General features: G+C 40.5%; 1 protein-coding gene across 5 annotated transcripts in view; it reads right to left on the bottom strand.

Moving 5' to 3' along the window:
• The window catches only part of HIPK3 (homeodomain interacting protein kinase 3), a 123373-nt gene that overhangs the window by 25672 nt on the left and 79400 nt on the right, over positions 1-18301 (bottom strand). For all 5 annotated transcript variants that reach the window (XM_046643728.1, XM_046643729.1, XM_046643730.1 and 2 more), the window contains exon 3: positions 255-378. In XM_046643728.1, coding sequence (XP_046499684.1) covers positions 255-378 — 124 coding nt within the window. The remainder of the gene's footprint in view (positions 1-254; positions 379-18301) is intronic.

Genomic DNA, 18301 nt, shown 5'->3' with positions numbered 1-18301 from the left:
TCACAAAACTGATTTTGGGGCCTGTGGATTGTAATTTTGTTTATGAAACTTACCTCAGTTGTTATAAAAGTTTTTAAAAACCAAATACAGTTCTGAGATCTTGAATTTAAATTCCCTAAGATCCCAGGTTTTGCCATTTTATTTTTAAAAGATTTTCACATGTATTTGTATACCTGGGGGAATGCATTCCTACAAATCCACTATTTTTCTTTACATTCAACTGGTTCTACTAGATTATCGCGAAGTTCTGTTACCTGGTCATACTCCAGGGCTCCTGGGTAGAGCGGCCATCCCAGGAATAATTCTGCAATCACGCATCCCAGTGACCACATGTCTATGGCTTCACAAAATGGCAATCCCAATATGATCTCTGGCGCTCTGAAATGTAACAACAAAAAAAAACAAAACAGAGTGGTTTTCATCTGACATCCTGAGAAAAGTTAGTAAAATGACAAAGAAATCACCTTCTATTTATAGTAACTCTTCACTGTCAGAGCTCTTTTAAACCAAGCTATATCCTGAATTAATCTTCAAAAAGTGCTATGAGTACAACATCGCTATGATAAAATCTCTATACTTAATCCTTATGGAGTCTTATTAACATACATTAAAAAAAGGAGAAACTGTAGATCTTGTTTTTGAGACTATAGATTAGAAATAGCACACTAAAAAGAGAACTGGCAAACTGCTGAATACATGCACCATGACATCAAGAGACTGAAAAGCAGACGCCGAGAGAGAGGCCAAAACAAATCCAAACCCCCGAAGGCTAACGCAGACCCAGACCTAGATACTCCTCCAGAACACAATAAATATCCACATAATTAGACCCAGTTCAGTGCACTCTGCTTGAAAACACAGAAAAGTAGGGGATACACCAAAATAATTCAAAAGCATTTTAGCACTTCAAGAGCTTTGATAATTTGGAAAATGTATTCCATGAAAGATAACATTCCCAGATAGATTATGTTGCTGCTTAACATGACTTTTTCAACCTTCTAAGAGATACTTCACATAGAGCTATGTAATTCCAAAGTAAGTCACACATAGTGATCCTAAACAGTCCCAAATTTACAGAGAAGTTGTAAGAACAGTACAATGAATTTTTTTTCCTGAACCATTTGAGAGTAATTTGCTAATTAACCGCGTACTTTGTATTTCCTACAAACAAGAATATTCTCCTACATAACACAATACAATCATCAAAATCAGGAAATGAACACTAATACACCTCCACCCTCGAAGCCTTAGGCTCCAAGTCAGGACAATTATACCAGTAACGTCCTTTCCAGCAAAAGGATCCAGTTTAGAATCGCGCACTGCATTTAGTTGTCATATCCCTTTCAGTCTTTTTCAAAAAGGAATAGTTGCTCAAGTCTTTCTTGATTTCCATGACCTTGGCATAAGATACTCCAGGCCCGTTACTTGTAGAATGGCCCCCACTGTGGGTTTGTCTGATGTTTCCTCATATTAGATCTGGGTTATAAACCTTTGGGAGGAAAATTACAGAGTGATGTTTTTCTCATTGTGTGCTACCAGGTGGCATACAATTCCGATTTGTTCCACTGCTGATCATGTTCACTGTGATTACTTGATTAGCATGGTGTCTGCTAGATATCGTCAGTAGCAGCTCCTCCCTTCTCTGTGGTTTCAATTTGAGACTATATGAATAATCCAGTCCTCATCAAACTTTCAATTTATTCATTTATTTACCTATGTGAGTACAGATTAATGGATTCTTATTTTTATTCAATGGTTTATAACCCATCATTATTGTTATATATTTTGATACTCTAATCTTCCCAGACTTGACCAGCTGAACCCCCTCAATGAGCTTTGGGTCCTAATTACTATTGGGATGGCACTGTTGCCAGGCTCTCTCAACATACATTTCATAAACAGTTACACAATACAAGCTTTCTGCTAGTTTCTTCAACTGAGACTGCTGACTGTCATTATCTCCTAAGGCAGTGGTTCTCAATCTTGGCTGCACATTACAATCACTTGGTCCTGGCCACACCTTATACCTGTCAACGAAAATAATCCATAACCAATCTATAAATGAAAATTTGGGTGAGTTTATTCTGAGCCAAAATGTGAGGACCATGGCCCGGGGCCTTCCTTCCTCAAGGAAGGAAGGGCACCAAAGAAGTGGGTGTACAGAGTGGTTATACACCCTCAAAGAGGATGTTTCACATATGATTGAAATGTCCCTTTTACAATAGTCACAAAACAGCGACTGATGGACACAGCAGATAGTAGGTCTGCTGTCTCAGTGGACACAGCACAGCAGGGTGGCAGGTCTGTTGTTTCAAGCTGGGTGGTCACAGGTGAGCACAACAATCAGTTGCTAACCTGGGGAAAGATGCTTATCCTTAAAGAAATGCCAATGGCGGGGGAAGCTGCACCTTTATCTTATGGGCATTTGTTCTTGTCTTTGGGACATAGCAAATGCTTAAGCAGATATACAATGCATGTTTGATGGCCACGTCAGGTCCTTTTGGAAAAAACAAAGTCAGGCCGAATTAGATTTACATCAAATGGCTTCCCATATACTCCAATATATCCTATTGCTTGCCATTTCTACTTGTCATACCAATTAAATCAGAAACTCTGGGGATGAAACTTAGGCATCAGTACGTTTTAAAGCTCCCAGGATGATTCCAATACATGGCCAAAGCTGAGAACCAAAGCCCCAGCCTCGAGTAGTGAGACCAAGCGGCAGACTAGCCATCTCCTCCCTACAGATCTTCTCATCAGAGTAGCTCAAGGGGGAAGAAACAAGCTGTCTTCTACCATAGATCTGGGATCTGTCCAGTGACTCTTCTCCTCCTGGACATGTCTGCTATAATTAATACATGAGATTCAACAGGACTCAATCAACACACAAGCATTTGTTAAAAACAAGTAAGAGCCATGGGGAGATGCTATGCGACATAAAAGATTTTTAAAACATAGTAATAAAAGACTTTCATTCTTCTGAAAAAATACTTAATAAGCGTTTGTATAGAAGTATACACATGAATTATATTCAGATATAATCAAACACTGAATTGTGTTGTAGAAAAAGGAAAAAGTTACACTAACTTATTGTGGGGGCTTGGAATTGGCCACCCCAAGATATGTCTCTTTGGCATGAAGATTGTTTGGGGCTGGTTACTTTTAATAAACTGCCGACAGGAAAGCAACTCTGAAAAGTAGAGTTTACTTACCCTTCGTTAAGAAACATTTACATTGTAAAGGAAATCACCATCTGTAAAGGTGTCTCCCTCTCTGTAACAGGAAGAAGGGGGGATGACCTTATCTCTAGAAACTCTTAATCAATGCCAAAGGCAAGGACTTAAATCTGCATATTGTTTACTGTACTTGTGTGGTAATCTCCCATGATCTCTCCCCCTCCACCCCCAACATCTTCCTTTGTCTTTAGCTGAAGATGATATTTAAGGGGGGGGGGCTTCAGCCATTTTGGCGAGTTGCTCAGCTTGCCTGGGCCTCTCCTATGTATACGTGCTATAAAGCTTTGTTTAATTTTCTCCTGTTATTCTGTCTCATGTGAATTTAATTCGTTCTCCGGCCAGAAGAACCCACAGTGGGTAGAGGAAATGTCTTCCTCCCCTACATTATCAAGCTTATGTACTCACAATATCATACAAAAGACAGGGAGATCTTAGCGTTTTTTTCCTCACTATTGTAAATGCAGAACCTAGCAGAGAATATGCACTCAGTAAACATCTCTCAGATAACTCATTCCAACACAGGTTGGTTGGGTCACGCAAAGGAGAATATCAGAGGGAAAGGTGGGTTTGACCTAGGCCTTGAAGAACAGAAGTCTAGGCAGAAAGAAAGAGAAATGGGCACAAGAGTTGTAAAGGTATTTATTAACCTTTAATAAAAAAGATACAAAGCAAAGGGGCAGTCACAGTTTCAACAGTGTGGAGTACGCAGGGACTCACCTGGGCACCTGATGGTGCACTGACACGAACCTACAGAATCATTAACACAGAGCTGAAGCTGTGTAAGAGCTTTAAAGTTATTTTGAAACATTTAATATAAAAAATTCATGGGATTTGAAATTGGCTGCTGTAGAAAACTTCAACATCAATCTGGCAATGAAAGAAAAGTAACAGAATGATAGTGCCTAGGATACACAATTTAAAGAGACTGATATTACTTGAAATCTGGTTAACAATAAGAAAAGAGTTTCTGTCAATTGGACAAAGAGCGATGAATTCTTTCTGTCATTTGCTACTATTTAATGAATGAGCCAAACATAAAATCTAAGAAACAAAAGTTATATTCATGCAAGCAAACTAAAATTTCTCATTTTAAAATATGAAAAGATTTTAACTGCAAGTTTTATACAACTTCATTATGTATTACTGCATCAGTTCAGATCCTCTACGAAGCAGATTAGATGTGCAAGGAATTTCTTGGGGGGAAACACCTGTGACGGGTACAGGGCGAGGAAGCAGGACTAAGTGAAGAGAGCCTCAGACCGTGAGCGGTTCTGGCATCAGTGAACGAAGAGGCAAAGGAACAAGCAAGCAGAGAGAACCTCTGACTGCAGTGCTGTTCTGAGAAAGTCCTGCCTGGGCCACATGACCTGCCAGACGAGTTTCCCACCAGGCAAGAACAGCCCAGCAGACGCGTGGCCTCTGCCTGAGCACTGACACACACCTGAAGGTGCAACAGCTGAACGCGCTCAGTCAACCACGCTCCCTGCAGGAGGTGCTCCTGAAGGGGAATCAGAGCCCACAATTCCTTGGCTGCCACAACTATCTTTCCAAAAGCTTCTGTACTTTATCTTATTTTATAATACACATATATGATAAAGGAAATGCAATAAACGTCTTTACCAAGTCCCATTCAAACGTGCCCAAATTCTCTCCAGTTTAACCTAGTACGCCATAAAATATTTTCATTTCCTATGTGTCTCATCACTTTGAAAGCTTGGGAAGAAATACCTTAAGGCCTTTACAATCTAGATGAAACTGTCAGAGGAGGCAGAGTTCTACCAGCCAGTCTTACGATACAATAAACTTTAAAAATTAAATTATTCAGGGGCTGGCCTGGCGGCACAGCGGTTAAGTTCGCACGTTCCACTTCGGCGGCCCGGGGTTCACCAGTTCAGATCCCGGGTGCAGACATGGCACCGCTTGGAAAGCCATGCTGTGGTAGGCATCCCACATATAAAGTAGAGGAAGATGGGCATGGATGTTAGCTCAGGGCCAGTCTTCCTCAGCAAAAAGAGGAGGACTAGTGGCAGATGTTAGCTCAGAGCTAATCTTCCTCAGAAAAAAATTAAATTACGCATGAAAGAATAATATATCTATCTGTCGGTAAAGAATAAAGCTTAGTTTTCTGGTTATACCTTAATTGACTCTGAAATTCTTCTTTTGGGCTAAACATACTTTTGTATAAAAATGATCATAGCAAGGACTCTAACTTGTGGACCGCTCTTAAATCTTCTGTTCTACTCCTAAAGGAAATTCTCCCACTTCTTTTTCCCCACTTTAACTCTTTTCCGAGCTCCTACAGTGTGGCAGAATAGAGCACAGAAGAGGCACCAATTGTACTTTCGTGGAACAGGCACGGCTCACACGGAATGTCTGCTGAATGCAGGAGACGACCACACCTGCTGTGTGCCCGCTATGAACATTAACTTGCAATCAGAAGGCAAGTGTCAAACCCACAAACTTGAAAATTTAGGTCATGTGGCAACAAAGGCTGTCTACCTAAAATGCCATATTTTTCTTTTTTCTTTTTGCCATGTGCTTTTAATTAAATTTACCAATATTCATTAAGACCAAATCCTTTCTACTTCTCTAAAACCTTGAAACACTGACATAAAATATAGGGTAAAGTGGGTAAGCTGGAAAAAAAATTTTTAAGTGGGAAAACTGAACTCTGGATGGTTTGTGGGACTTTTGCTAGGGTACTAGAAGAGAATGTTGGCAGTAGATGCTGCAAATAAGAACACAGTGAAACGCTACCACCCAGAAAAGAAGTTGACTATGAATGGAACATTTTATTTGCTTCATTTCATTGTTTTTTACAGTCATGTGCTGCATAACAACATTCTGATCAACAACAGACCACATACACAACAGTGGTCCCATAAGCTTAGCACCCAATAGCCAAGGTGTGCAGCAGGCTGGGCCATCTAGGTTTGTGTGAGCACGCTCCCTGATGTGCAACACAACCATCAAATTGCCAAATGACGCAGTTCTCAGAACATAACCCCGTTCTTTTTTTTTTTTAGAGAGATTTTATTTATTTATTTATTTATATTTTTCCTTTTTCTCCCCAAAGCCCGTCCCCCCCCCCCCAGTACATAGTTATACATTATTAGTTGTGAGTCCTTCTAGTTGTGGCACGTGGGATGCCACCTGAGCATGGCCTGATGAGCGGTGCCATGTCCACGCCCATGATCTGAACCCGCGAGACCCTGGGCCACTGAAGTGGAGCGCAAGAACTTAACCACTTGGCCATGGGGCCGGCCCCATGTAACCCTGTTAAGTGATGGATGGCTGTACTTTTTTAAGTTGAAAATTCAATTACTGGCAGAAGAATTCAATTAACAGCCCTGTTAGGAAAAAGGGTGTCCTAGTTCAGGAGCTCACGATATCTAGTTCTAGTCACAATTATATTCTTATAGAGGCAGATGCTTTGGGGGATCACTACAAATGCCGTTAAACTATGAACACGTGATAATTTATGGCCATGAAGAAAATGCTGATCATAATATGGTTCCTAACTTAAAAAACTAAGAGTTAGGCCAAAGTGAACATCTAAGCTGCCCAACAGTTCATCTCCCATTCGAGTTACTAAGCTAAGATAATGCTGATATATTTCAGCTTCTTGTGAGTCTGGCGACAAAACCACCCAGGTCTGGTCAAGTTGAGGACTCTGATCAAATAAGTTCTGAAATGACAAAGCTAAGGGCCAGAAGCTGAAGATTCTGTGGGGTAATGTCACTCAGCAAGACTGAGCGGCACAGCCATCCAGGCTTCTAAGTGATGATACTCCTACCCAAGTGTACATCTACATGCTTTCCTTTTTTTTTGAGGAGGATTAGCCCTGAGCTAACATCCACCACTAATCCTCCTCTTTTTGCTGAGGAAGACTGGCCCTGAGCTAACATCCATGCCCATTTCCCTCTACTTTATATGTGGGACACCTGCCACAGCATGGCTTGATGAGCGGTGCCTAGGTCTGCACCTGGGATCCAAACCAGTGAACCCCGGGCTGTCAAAGCAGAACATGCAAACTTAACCGCTGCGCCACCAAGCTGGTCCCTCTACTTTTGACAGTAAGAAGATACCAGAGAAAGGCAGCACAGACTTGGAAAAGGCAATATAAGTGGTAAACTCAATAAAGATAAACAGACTAAAATCAGAACAGTCTTCTCCGAGGCAGAGAAAGATGTAGAAAGTTTTAAGTTTTATTAAAGTATAGTTTTATTAAGTTTTATTAACTTAATAGTTTTATTAAGATATAATTCATATACCATACAATTCACCCATTTAAATGGTACAATTCAATGGTTTTAGTATATCATGGAATTGTGCAACCACCATCACAACCAATCTAAAAGAAAATAAGAACCTTTTGCCCATATACTGGTGATGCAATATAAAGGAGCATGGATCACGGATGCAATTCCCTTTGGATAAATTTTCTAGGAACTTTATGCTGTACTGGTACTAAAAAATTGGGAAATCTACAGAAAAGCTCTGGGAAGACAAATCTTGGAGGACTCTGGTAAGGAGGCACTGATCGCAAATAAGGAAAATCATCTAAATAGAGCTAGATTTTAAACACTCAAGAGGAGACACCTAGCTTTCCCTCTAATTGCAGGTAACTTTCCTGAGCCTCAGTATTTTCATTTTTAAAATGGGGTTTTACTGACCTTACATACTTGGAAGATTATCTAAAGGACTAAGTAAAACAATGTGCATAAAATGTACAACAGCACATACATCCCCCCGATTTATTCAAATCCTACCATCCTAATTCACACCTCCTCTCTTCTCAAACCACCTCCTCCTCCCCCATTCTCATTCCCAACTGTTGTCCCTGCATCCTACATTACTGAAAAAAAGAGAGATAATTCAAAAGAAACTTCCACATTCTCACCACCCATCCACTAGCCCACTTGCATGTGTCAGCGCGTCTATCCGAGGCACCCATGCTCACTTACTGAAGTACAGGGCATCACTCCACCAATTTCCCACTCTGTCATCACCAGTCTCAATGTACGTGTGTGTCTCTCTCTCTAGGACCATCCCACATCTCCCATCTTGGAAAAAAAGAAAACGAAAAAACTCTTGTTTATACACTTTCCTTCAGCCATCTCTCCTTTCTCTGTTCCCCTGGACACCAGTCCTCCTTGGAAGCATTGTTAAGAAAAGCTGCCTGCAAATCTAGCCATGTCTTAAGCTCACTCTAATCAGACTTTCGTTAGCCCATCATTCCACCAAAACAGCCTGTCAAGGTCACCATCAGCCACTGCCTTGAGACATCCTCACTTACCTGACTCGCAGCATTTGACAAGCCGGTTACACGCTCCTGCTTTAAACGCTGTCTGCACTGGACCTCTAGGACGCCACTCTTTGTTCTCCACTTTACCTCCCTAGCACTCCCTTCCCAGATTCCTTTCTAGTTCCATCTCACTTCCACAAGCTCTCCATTCCGGAGTGCCCCTAGGCTCAGTCCTTGGATATCTATCTTCTCCAGCAACATACATTCCCTTCGGTAGTCTCCTCCACTCAGTTGTGAATACCACCTCTATTCTTAAGACTCCCAAATGCGTATCTCCAACCCAGACCTCTCTAATTAACTCCAGACCTACATATCCAACTGTCTGCTCAACAGCTCTTCTTGAGTGTCCCTAGATATCTCAAGCTGAATGTCTTCAGAAAGAACTCCCAAGTCCCCCACCTCGCTCCTCCCTCACCTTTCCTCACCGCAGGAGATGACAACTCTATCCTTCTGGTTTCTCAGACCCATAATCCGGGAGAATCAAATCTGACTCTTCTCTTTCTCTCACTTCCCACATCTTTCAGCAAATCCCACTGACTCTATCTTCAGAATAGATCCAGAACGTGACCATGTGCTCCACACGTTTACTGCTATCACACTGATCTAAGCCGCCATCACCTCTCATCTGGATGATTTCAAGAGCTTCCTAACTCTTCCTCTCGCTTCTGCCTCTGTCCTCTGTCGTCTGCTCTCAACCAGGCAGCCAGAGGGATCCAGGTAATTCACAAGTCAGACCAGCCAGTCTTCTCTTCAAAGTCTCCGTAACAGCTTCCCATCTCAGATACCATCAAGTTCCTTACAAGAGCCAACAAGGTCACACACGATTCAGCCCTTTCCTACATCTAATCTTTCCTACCATTATCCCACTTTCTTGCTCTGATCCACCCACACTGGTCTCCTTCCTCTTTCTAACCACAGTTCCTGCCTCAAAACCTTTGTACTAATCTAGAAGAAGGTCCCAGGCAGAGGAAACATCTGAACTCTTACTTTGCATTTCTGCTCAAAGAACATCACATTAGAAAGGCCTCCCCTGGCCCTCCCCCCAACACCTACATGTAACCCCCCTCCTTCAGCCTGCTTTACTGTTCTCTACAGCACTTGTCACCAAGTGATGCACGTTTGCTTCTTATCCGTTTTCCCCTCCCGCACTAGAATATAAATTCCATGAAGGCGGGAACTTTAACACTTCAAGGCTATATTCCCCGCACTGAGAACACTGCCTGGCCACATCCATTCATTGGGGAATGCTAAGAATACCTTTGTTAAACCAAATACACGAGCCAAACAGGTATCAAACCAAGAGACTTTTTACATGTTAGCCACTTTGCATTTGGGACAACTGAAATGTTCTGACTACATAATAAAAACAAATACCATTTACTGAGCTTTAACCATGGACCAGGCATCACAGAAATAACTTTTAATGCATTATCTCATTTAAAGAAAATGTTCTAAAAACAGATTTCTGCATTGTTCTTCTGCTCCAAGAACGAAAATGCTGGTAAACAAAATGTTCCACGTAAAACAGAAGAATCCCTCAGTCGAGTACAGCCAGCCCACAGAATCATGAGAAATAATCTATCATTGTTTCTGAAGCAACTCAGTTTTGGAGTTGTCACACAGCAACAGATACCTGATGCACTGCCCGAGGCTCCCCGAAAAGCAATGCCACTGAGACTCCGACAGCTTTTCTCTAGACCACCTCATCAGAAAGCACAAAATCTTGTGACCGAAACACAGATAGCCAAACCAAGAGAAAACCTAGAAACTGACACTAAAGTCATTTTTAGCAACTCAATTAAAGTTATCCTCTAGTTTTATTTTCCACAGAATAGGAAAATACTAACTGATCTAAGTTTTCTAATAGTTCCATAACATGAAAAAATGTCTGTTATGCGCCTTTTTAATTTACTGGTCTTTGGCTTTCTAGGATAATTATAAGAAAAAAAATATTCTTTCATTTTTTAAACCAAATTTTCACTCTGTATAAATCTTTTAAAAAACACATAATAACAGCAGTAATATCAGGTAGTTATAACCCTATGAACCAGGCAAGCTCTAAGCACTTTAGAAATATTAACCTACTTGATATTCGTACCAGTCCTTTTAGTAGATTAAGAAACAAACACAAGGATAAGTACCTAGCCTAAGCGTCACACAGCTAGAACGCGGTATAGCTGGGATTCAAAGCCAGGTTTTATGGCTTCAGAATCGATACCTTTTTTTTTTTTTTTTTGAGGAAGATTAGCCCTGAGCTAACATCTGATGCCAATCCTCCTCTCTTTGCTGAGGAAGGCTGGCCCTGAGCTAATATCCCTGCCCATCTTCCTCTATTTTATATGTGGAATGTCTATCACAGCGTGGCTTGACAAGCAGTGCCATGTCCGCACCCGGGATCCAAATGAGCAAACCCCAGGCCGCCGAGAAGCAGAACATGCGCACTTAATCACTGCGCCAGCAGGCCGGCCCCAGATACTTTTTAAGTACTACACCTTAAAATAAATGATCCCTAGAATTATGAAAACTATCAAGACTTTTCTCTTACTGGAAGTTCTCCCACTCAGATACTATACTTATCATTAACATGTTCTTCTTTTCTCTCTAAACACATCACCTTTGATTTTAAGACTAACCAGGAAATGTGAAATATAAATATACTTACATTAAAACTGTACTCGACATTTTACTAAGCCCTTTTCCTGATCTTTAAGTATTTACTCATCTTAACTATAAATAATCTTTCACATGAAATACACAGACTTCTGCTAGATACCTCTTAGCTAAAATAAGGCTCTTATTTTGGCAGATACTGGGTTCCTAAAAAAGACTATCACATCCTTCACAGAGGCAATTAGGAAATGAGCTCAACAGTGGACGTGACCATCTCCTAGCCAGTAGGTGTCATTCTCCATAAACACCAATTCAACATCATGCACTCAATAAATTCTTACAAGTCAAAACCCTATACTTAACAAAGACAGCAAAGACCTAAAGTGGTTATAAAATGCAGGCACTGACAAACATGTGTTTGCACAAGCACGGCAAATCTAGCAAAGGAAACACACCCAAGTTTTATCAGCAATTATGTCTGAGAAATCAACCCGGCCAGGAGGAAGGAAAAGTATACATTTCCACAATACTTAATTGTTTCTAAAAGAAGCATCTCATACTATATAACAAAAGACTAACGTTAAATATTGTTAGCCACCTAGATTTTATAGGAATTTCAAGTTTTCTTCTAATATTATCATCATCAAATTAGACTACACCATCAGTGTTAAGTGAATGTATTTTATTTCCGTTTATCATAAGGAACAATTTCTGATGTGGGAGTGCCCTGCCTCAGGAGGGAAGGAGTACTGACGTGTCCCTTCCAGGCTCCATCACAGTGCGAGGGACATGAGGAGGAGACTCTTCCAGGCACATCAGGGAACTTCAAGAATCCTTCTAAGTTGTGATACAACTAAAATTTATGAAAGCATGGAAGAACATTTCTACAACTGGAACTTCAACAGAGGGATGACTGTTAAAAATATACTAGTGAGTTACTTACAGCTTAATAGCACTCTTTTCAATATTCTGCAGAATGGTGCTTTTTTTAAAACAACCAAGAAAACCTCAACACTCTAGAAAGGCAAATAGATTTCAAAAGAGACAACCAGGGGTTGGCCCCGTGGTCTAGTGGTTAAGTTTGGCACGCTCCACTTCAGCAGCCCAGGCTTGGTTCACAGGTGGAAACCTACACTACTTGTCAGCCATGCTGTGGCGGGGATCCACACACAAAGTAGAGGAAGATGGGCACAGATGAGAGCTCCACGACAATCTTCCTCAAGCCAAAAGAGGAAGACTGGCAACAGATCTTAACTCAATGCCAATCTTCCTCAGGAAAAAAAATGAGAGAGAGACAACCACTTCTGGAAATATTTTTAAGTTATGAATGTTTATATTTAATATGATAAGAAATGTGTTGCTATAGGCAATAAAATCATTACAGAATACTGGATATTCACACAGACTGGATACTCACAGTACATACAACTATTCAATAACATGCTGAAATGTAACCAAAGTACAGGCGCTCAGAAAAGACACTCGTGCAAATACAGCTTGAGTCGTAGGCTAAAAATATCTCAATTAAAAAAATCCTTATTGCAAGGCCACTTAATCTTTTAAGTATGCAGCACAATGATCCAGAGCAAAGCAGCAAGTACAAAGAACGGCAGTAATAATAAATATTTTCAAAACCTAGTGAATTCTAAACCTGAGAAGTGGGGGACAGGAGACAGCAAAGATCTATCAATATTCACTACCAATATGCCAAATGCATAGCTTAGAGCCCAATGGCCCAAAAATGGGTACACTGATAATTTACATATCTATGACTGATAAATAGCTAGTATTTCATAAAAACAGGAGTCAAATTTATTTCATTTATAGACAGCATGATGTAGTTCATGTTTTATCTATCAAGAACAGTTGCAAGAGCACTCAAAGTTCTCACGTCGGAAGAGGAAACTGCGAGAAAACTGTTATTGACATGCATCAAAAGAGAGCAGCTAAGGAGCTGAAGCGGCAGGGTAACAGGAAAAGGATCTGCAGAAAACAAACGAAAACCTGTCAGCAACTGAGGCTGAACGTGTCTGTTTCTTTATACATTGGTTTATGTACTACTGGATGTAGAAAGATCAACGTCTGATTATCACAGCCCACATACATGAACCATATTATTAATATCTTATATTTGTATTGCATTTGTATTTTACAACCCTTTCAAATATTTCATTCTATGAGGTAACAAGATAAATGTTGTTATCCCTATTAAACAGGTGATTGATTAGGAAGGAAGTGCAAAACAACCCAGGATTTCTTAAATTTATTTGACTATGACATATATTTAAATATAATGTATCATCAATAAATGCCAATAGAAGCTCATAATCTATTAAGGTGTGTTTAAACTAAGTCAGACAACAAAAAATATTCAATTGCAATAAATGATTCAATTTTGTAACTTTATAATTATTGAAATTAACAAAAAAAAGTCTATTGAGCTCTTGTTAAGAGTCAGACTCTGTGCTCCAGGCTTCATGTTCATTAGCTCACTAAACCCTAACAGGATCCTGAGGAGGTACTGTGTTAGCCCACTCGACAGGAGAAAACTGGAGCACAGGCCACTTCTCTGGGCCTCTCAGTGAGCCAGCGGCCGGGCTTATGAACAAACCAAGCTTCTCAACACCAGGCAGATAACTGTTTTCATTTTACGAACTATTGCAAATGCGTCATTTAATCAGAGCAGAAGACACCTATGAGATAACAAGCAGGTACAAGATGAGGCGTTGATTCAAGCGAGCTCTCACGTTACAGCCTGGTGGCACTGTGGAGCACACCATTTCTTAAAGGCAAATAATCGTTTAATAGCTAGGCAAATATATTACTATTTTTCTCATACTTTTTTTTCCTTGTAACTTTTTATGTTGACCTACTTTCACACTTATAGATAAGTTGCAAAAACAGTACAAAGAATTCTTATATAATCTCAACCAGATTTCCCAAATACTAACATTTTACCACATTTGTATTATCCTCTCTTTTATATAGACAAACATAGTTTTCATCAATTGTTTGAGAGTTAAGTTGCAGACACTGTATCCCTTTACCCTTAAATACGTCATTCAGCATGTACTTTCTAAAAACAAGGAGAGATTTGTCAAAATCAGAAAATTAACATTAATGATACTATTATTCAGATTTGCCAATGTCTCAATTATGCCTTCCTTTATAAGAAACAAAATTTTTAAAAAATAAATAAATCCCAGACCCATGTCTCTTTAGTTTCCTTTATCTGGAATAGCTCCTCAGTACTTTTGTGGTTTTCATTTTTGAAGAACATGGATCAGTTATTTTGTAGAATTTCTCTCAATTTGTGTTTGTTTAATGTCTCCTGACAAGAAGGTTCGGATTCTCTCTTTCCAGCAGGAATGCCACAGGGGTGATGCTACCTTACACTTAATTCATAAAAGCATGTATCAGAAAACATATTACTACCATCAATTTTTTCAGGGAATATCTACTAATACTCCTCAGAATAGATTGCTATGTGCTGGTATACTCAATGACTACAGATTTGGAGTAACAGAGAAGCGAATTCAAACTCTAGCTCTGGCATACAAAGCTCTAGGTCCTAGGCATGTTATCGACACCACTGCCACGTCAGTTCATTCATTTGTAAACAAGGGATATGCTTGCCTTTCCAGATTATTGTGACAAAACCAGATAAAATACTTGGCACATAATTAATCTCCTTTTCCCCCAAAAAGCACCTGAAGTTGAATGCTTGAGTGATTTCGCCAAGGTCACAGCATCAATAGATAGTGGTACCAAAACAAAAGCTTAGGTTTCACCTGTAAACCTTGTGAGAAATAAAATGTGCCCTCTACAAACAGTGCTGTTAATATTTACGCACATGTCTTATCTTCTCTCTTAAGACGAACGTAAGGTCCTTAAGATCAGGAGCAGCCTCCCACTTGGTTTTACACCGTACACAGCCCCTGGCAGAGTATTTACAAACTGAAGTCAATCCTTGAAGATGTATTCAATGAACACAAATATTCATTTGGACACAATGCTCCCCAAAATACATCCCATTTTAATAGTCATTCTAAATGAAGCTCTCAGATATTTGATAACCTACAAAATAGCCAACTACATTAAGCAACTTCTGTACCTGGGGCTGTAAGGGAATACAAAAGTATGAAACACCCACACATACATTTCCCCCCACATACCTGAGCGGGCATAATTTCCTACCAAAACCATTAATCCCAACAATTAACCATTCTAAAGAATTGCCAGGAATCACTGAGAAGCTTTTAAATGTACTGAATTATATTCTCCCTAATAAAAGAAAACGGAAGGGTACTTACTAGCTGGTATCAGACTAATATCCCCGGCGAGAAAATCTGTAAGAGTTGGATAAAACACACACACAAATACAGCTGTGTGTATCACCTCTGGGCGATAACATGTCAGTGTGGGTTCATCAACTGTGACAGACACGCCACTGTGGCATGGATGTCGGTGGTGGGGAGGTTGAGTGTGGGAGCAGGCGGCAGATGGGAACTCTGCACTTTCTGCTGAGTTTTGCTGTGAACCTACAACAGCTCTAAGAAATAAAGTCTACTAGAAACAAAAGCTGTGTAAAGTCATCAGAGAGCAGACAAGACAGCTAGGACTTGAGGGCACAAAATCCCAGAGCCAAGAGAAAACTTATCATTAAAGTGAGCCTTCCTTTTTCGTGAGGCAGCCACCAGCTGACAGCGAGGCACAGAGGCTGAACAGAGAGCAGTGGCCTAGAGCCTGCAGCTGCACCACCGGGGCTGGGAAAACAAAACCTGGAAGTCAGAACCTGCCAAAGAAGAGGGGCCTTGGCAGATCCTCCAGGCTTTTCAACTGAAACCACTAAGGGCTACATCACAGAACAGGGCAAACTGAGACCAGCCTCACTTGGAAGAACAGGCGATCACCACCTGGCTTCCAGAACACACAGGAACTCCCTCTGGAGGAAGGTATCCAGAGTTCCTAGCAGAGCAGTGTCCCACAGAACATTCTGCAAGGCTGGAACTGTTCTCTATCTGTACGAGTCCACACACAGCTACTGAGCAGCTGAGGTGACGCTAAGGCAACTGAGGAAATGAATTTCATTTAAATGTGAAACCTAAATAGCCGGGAGTGATTAGGGCGACCATGACGAACAGCACAGCTCACGAAACGTTTCATACCCAAGATCCCAGGCCAAAGAAACAAACAAACAAAAAGTTGCCAGCCTAACAGGAAATACAAGCAAACGCAAAGAAACATGGAGGAAAACTCACCAAGGGCAGCCCCACGGCCATACAGCCATTCAAGGTACAACAGGGGCATCAAAACGACGACAGAAAACTCAAATCGACTTTTTAAAACAAAAAATTCTTGATTTCTAAATACCATTCCCCCACTAAAAGGAACTCAGGCTCCTTGGAGAAATGGCTGGTTCCAGGACGGAGGCAGGGAAAGCATAAGGTGGGCCTGAAATCTTCTTGTGCCAGAAAAATTACTCAGCAATAAGAAGAAAGAACCTACTGATGGAAGCAAAAATATCAAAATCATGAAATCATTATGCTGAGGGAACAACCCTTAGACAAGAGAGCAGCGCTGTGTCCCGGCACCCACAGGACGTCTCGAACAGGAAACTGCAGTGTGGGGAAACTCCCATCGGGAGGTCCGGGCGGAAGGGGTGTGAGGGAACTCTCTGGGGTCATGGTCATGTTCTAGATCTTGATAGAGCTTGGGTTACATAGGTGTATGCATGTGTCAAAACTCACTGAATGGTATACCTAAGATCTGTGCATTTCACTATCCATAAAATTCACTTCCAAAAAAAGAACCATAAATAAATAATCAGCTATTTCATGATAGACGTGCTTAAGTGCTTAGTGGTATACTGCCCTGATGTCTGCAACCTACTGTGAATTACCTCATAAAGCAAAGATGGAATATAAACGGACAGAGGGCATCCACGATAAAGTCGATGCAGCAAAGTGCTAACTGCAGAACCCAGGTGGTGGCTATGTGCACGTTGACGTGCAATCCTTTCAAGTTATTTGCAAGTTTGAAAAATCTCACAGTAAAATATTGAGGGGGGATTAAACACAGGACAGGCAGAATTACACACACACCCCCTTAGACACATCCGAGTCGAGTGCTTAAGCCAAACCCAAGGGAAAAACCCTAAATGCGGGAGGTGGGGGGAGGACACACCGTTACCAAAGGAGCCAATTTTCTATGCAAATCATGGAAGCCAGGATGAAAAGAATAACATCTTTAAAGTACTGAAAGAAAATAACTCCCAAAGCATACCCAGGGGAAAATATACTTCAAACATGAACGTGTTTTTTGCAGAACTGACACATTTTAAAATTTATCTCGAAGTGCAAAGGACCAGAAACAGTCCTTTGAAGAACAAGCAGGAGGACTTATACGGACAACTATGATAATGACACTGTGATACTCGTGCAACAATAGACAAAATAATGAAAAGAACAAAATACAGAGTCCAAAAACGGACCCGCACATAAGGTCACTTGATTTTGACAAAGTTGTCAGTGTTGTGCTGTGGGTAATCAATGGTGCTCAGTAAGGCATATCCACGTGAGGAAAAATGTACCTTAATCTTTACCTCATGCCACACACAAAAATCAATTGCAGATGGATGGCAGATGTAAATGCGAAAGGCAAAACATAAAGGTTTTAAAAGAAAACATAGGAAAATATCTTCATAACCTCAGAGTAGGTGAAGATTTCTTAAATAGGACACATATGGTGTTGATCATAAAGGAAAATTTTGAAAAATAAAAGTAGTACATTAAAACAAGACCATGTAATAATTAGCCCATGCATTCACCTAAATCAGCTTCAGGAGAATGAAAAAGCAAGCCACAGAATGGAAGAAGATATTTCTCCAAAAGGTTTCATGTTGAGAATATATACTTTAAAAACCACGAATGAACAGAAAGCCAGGCAAATAGAAAACTAGGCAAAAGAAAATTCACAAAATAGAACATCCAAATAGTCAACAAACTTGACTTGGGTAGTGGTTATGTGGGTTAGTTCACATTGTAATTTACCAAGCTGCAAACTTGACTTGGGTAGTGGTTGTGTGGGTTAGTTCACACTGTAACTTACCAAGCTGTAAACTTGACTTGGGTAGTGGTTGTGTGGG

Source organism: Equus quagga, chromosome 17 (genome assembly GCF_021613505.1).
Source record: "Equus quagga isolate Etosha38 chromosome 17, UCLA_HA_Equagga_1.0, whole genome shotgun sequence".
NCBI lineage: Eukaryota > Metazoa > Chordata > Mammalia > Perissodactyla > Equidae > Equus > Equus quagga.
Note: the sequence above shows the minus strand (reverse complement) of the source record. Positions and strands in the feature narration are given on the sequence as shown.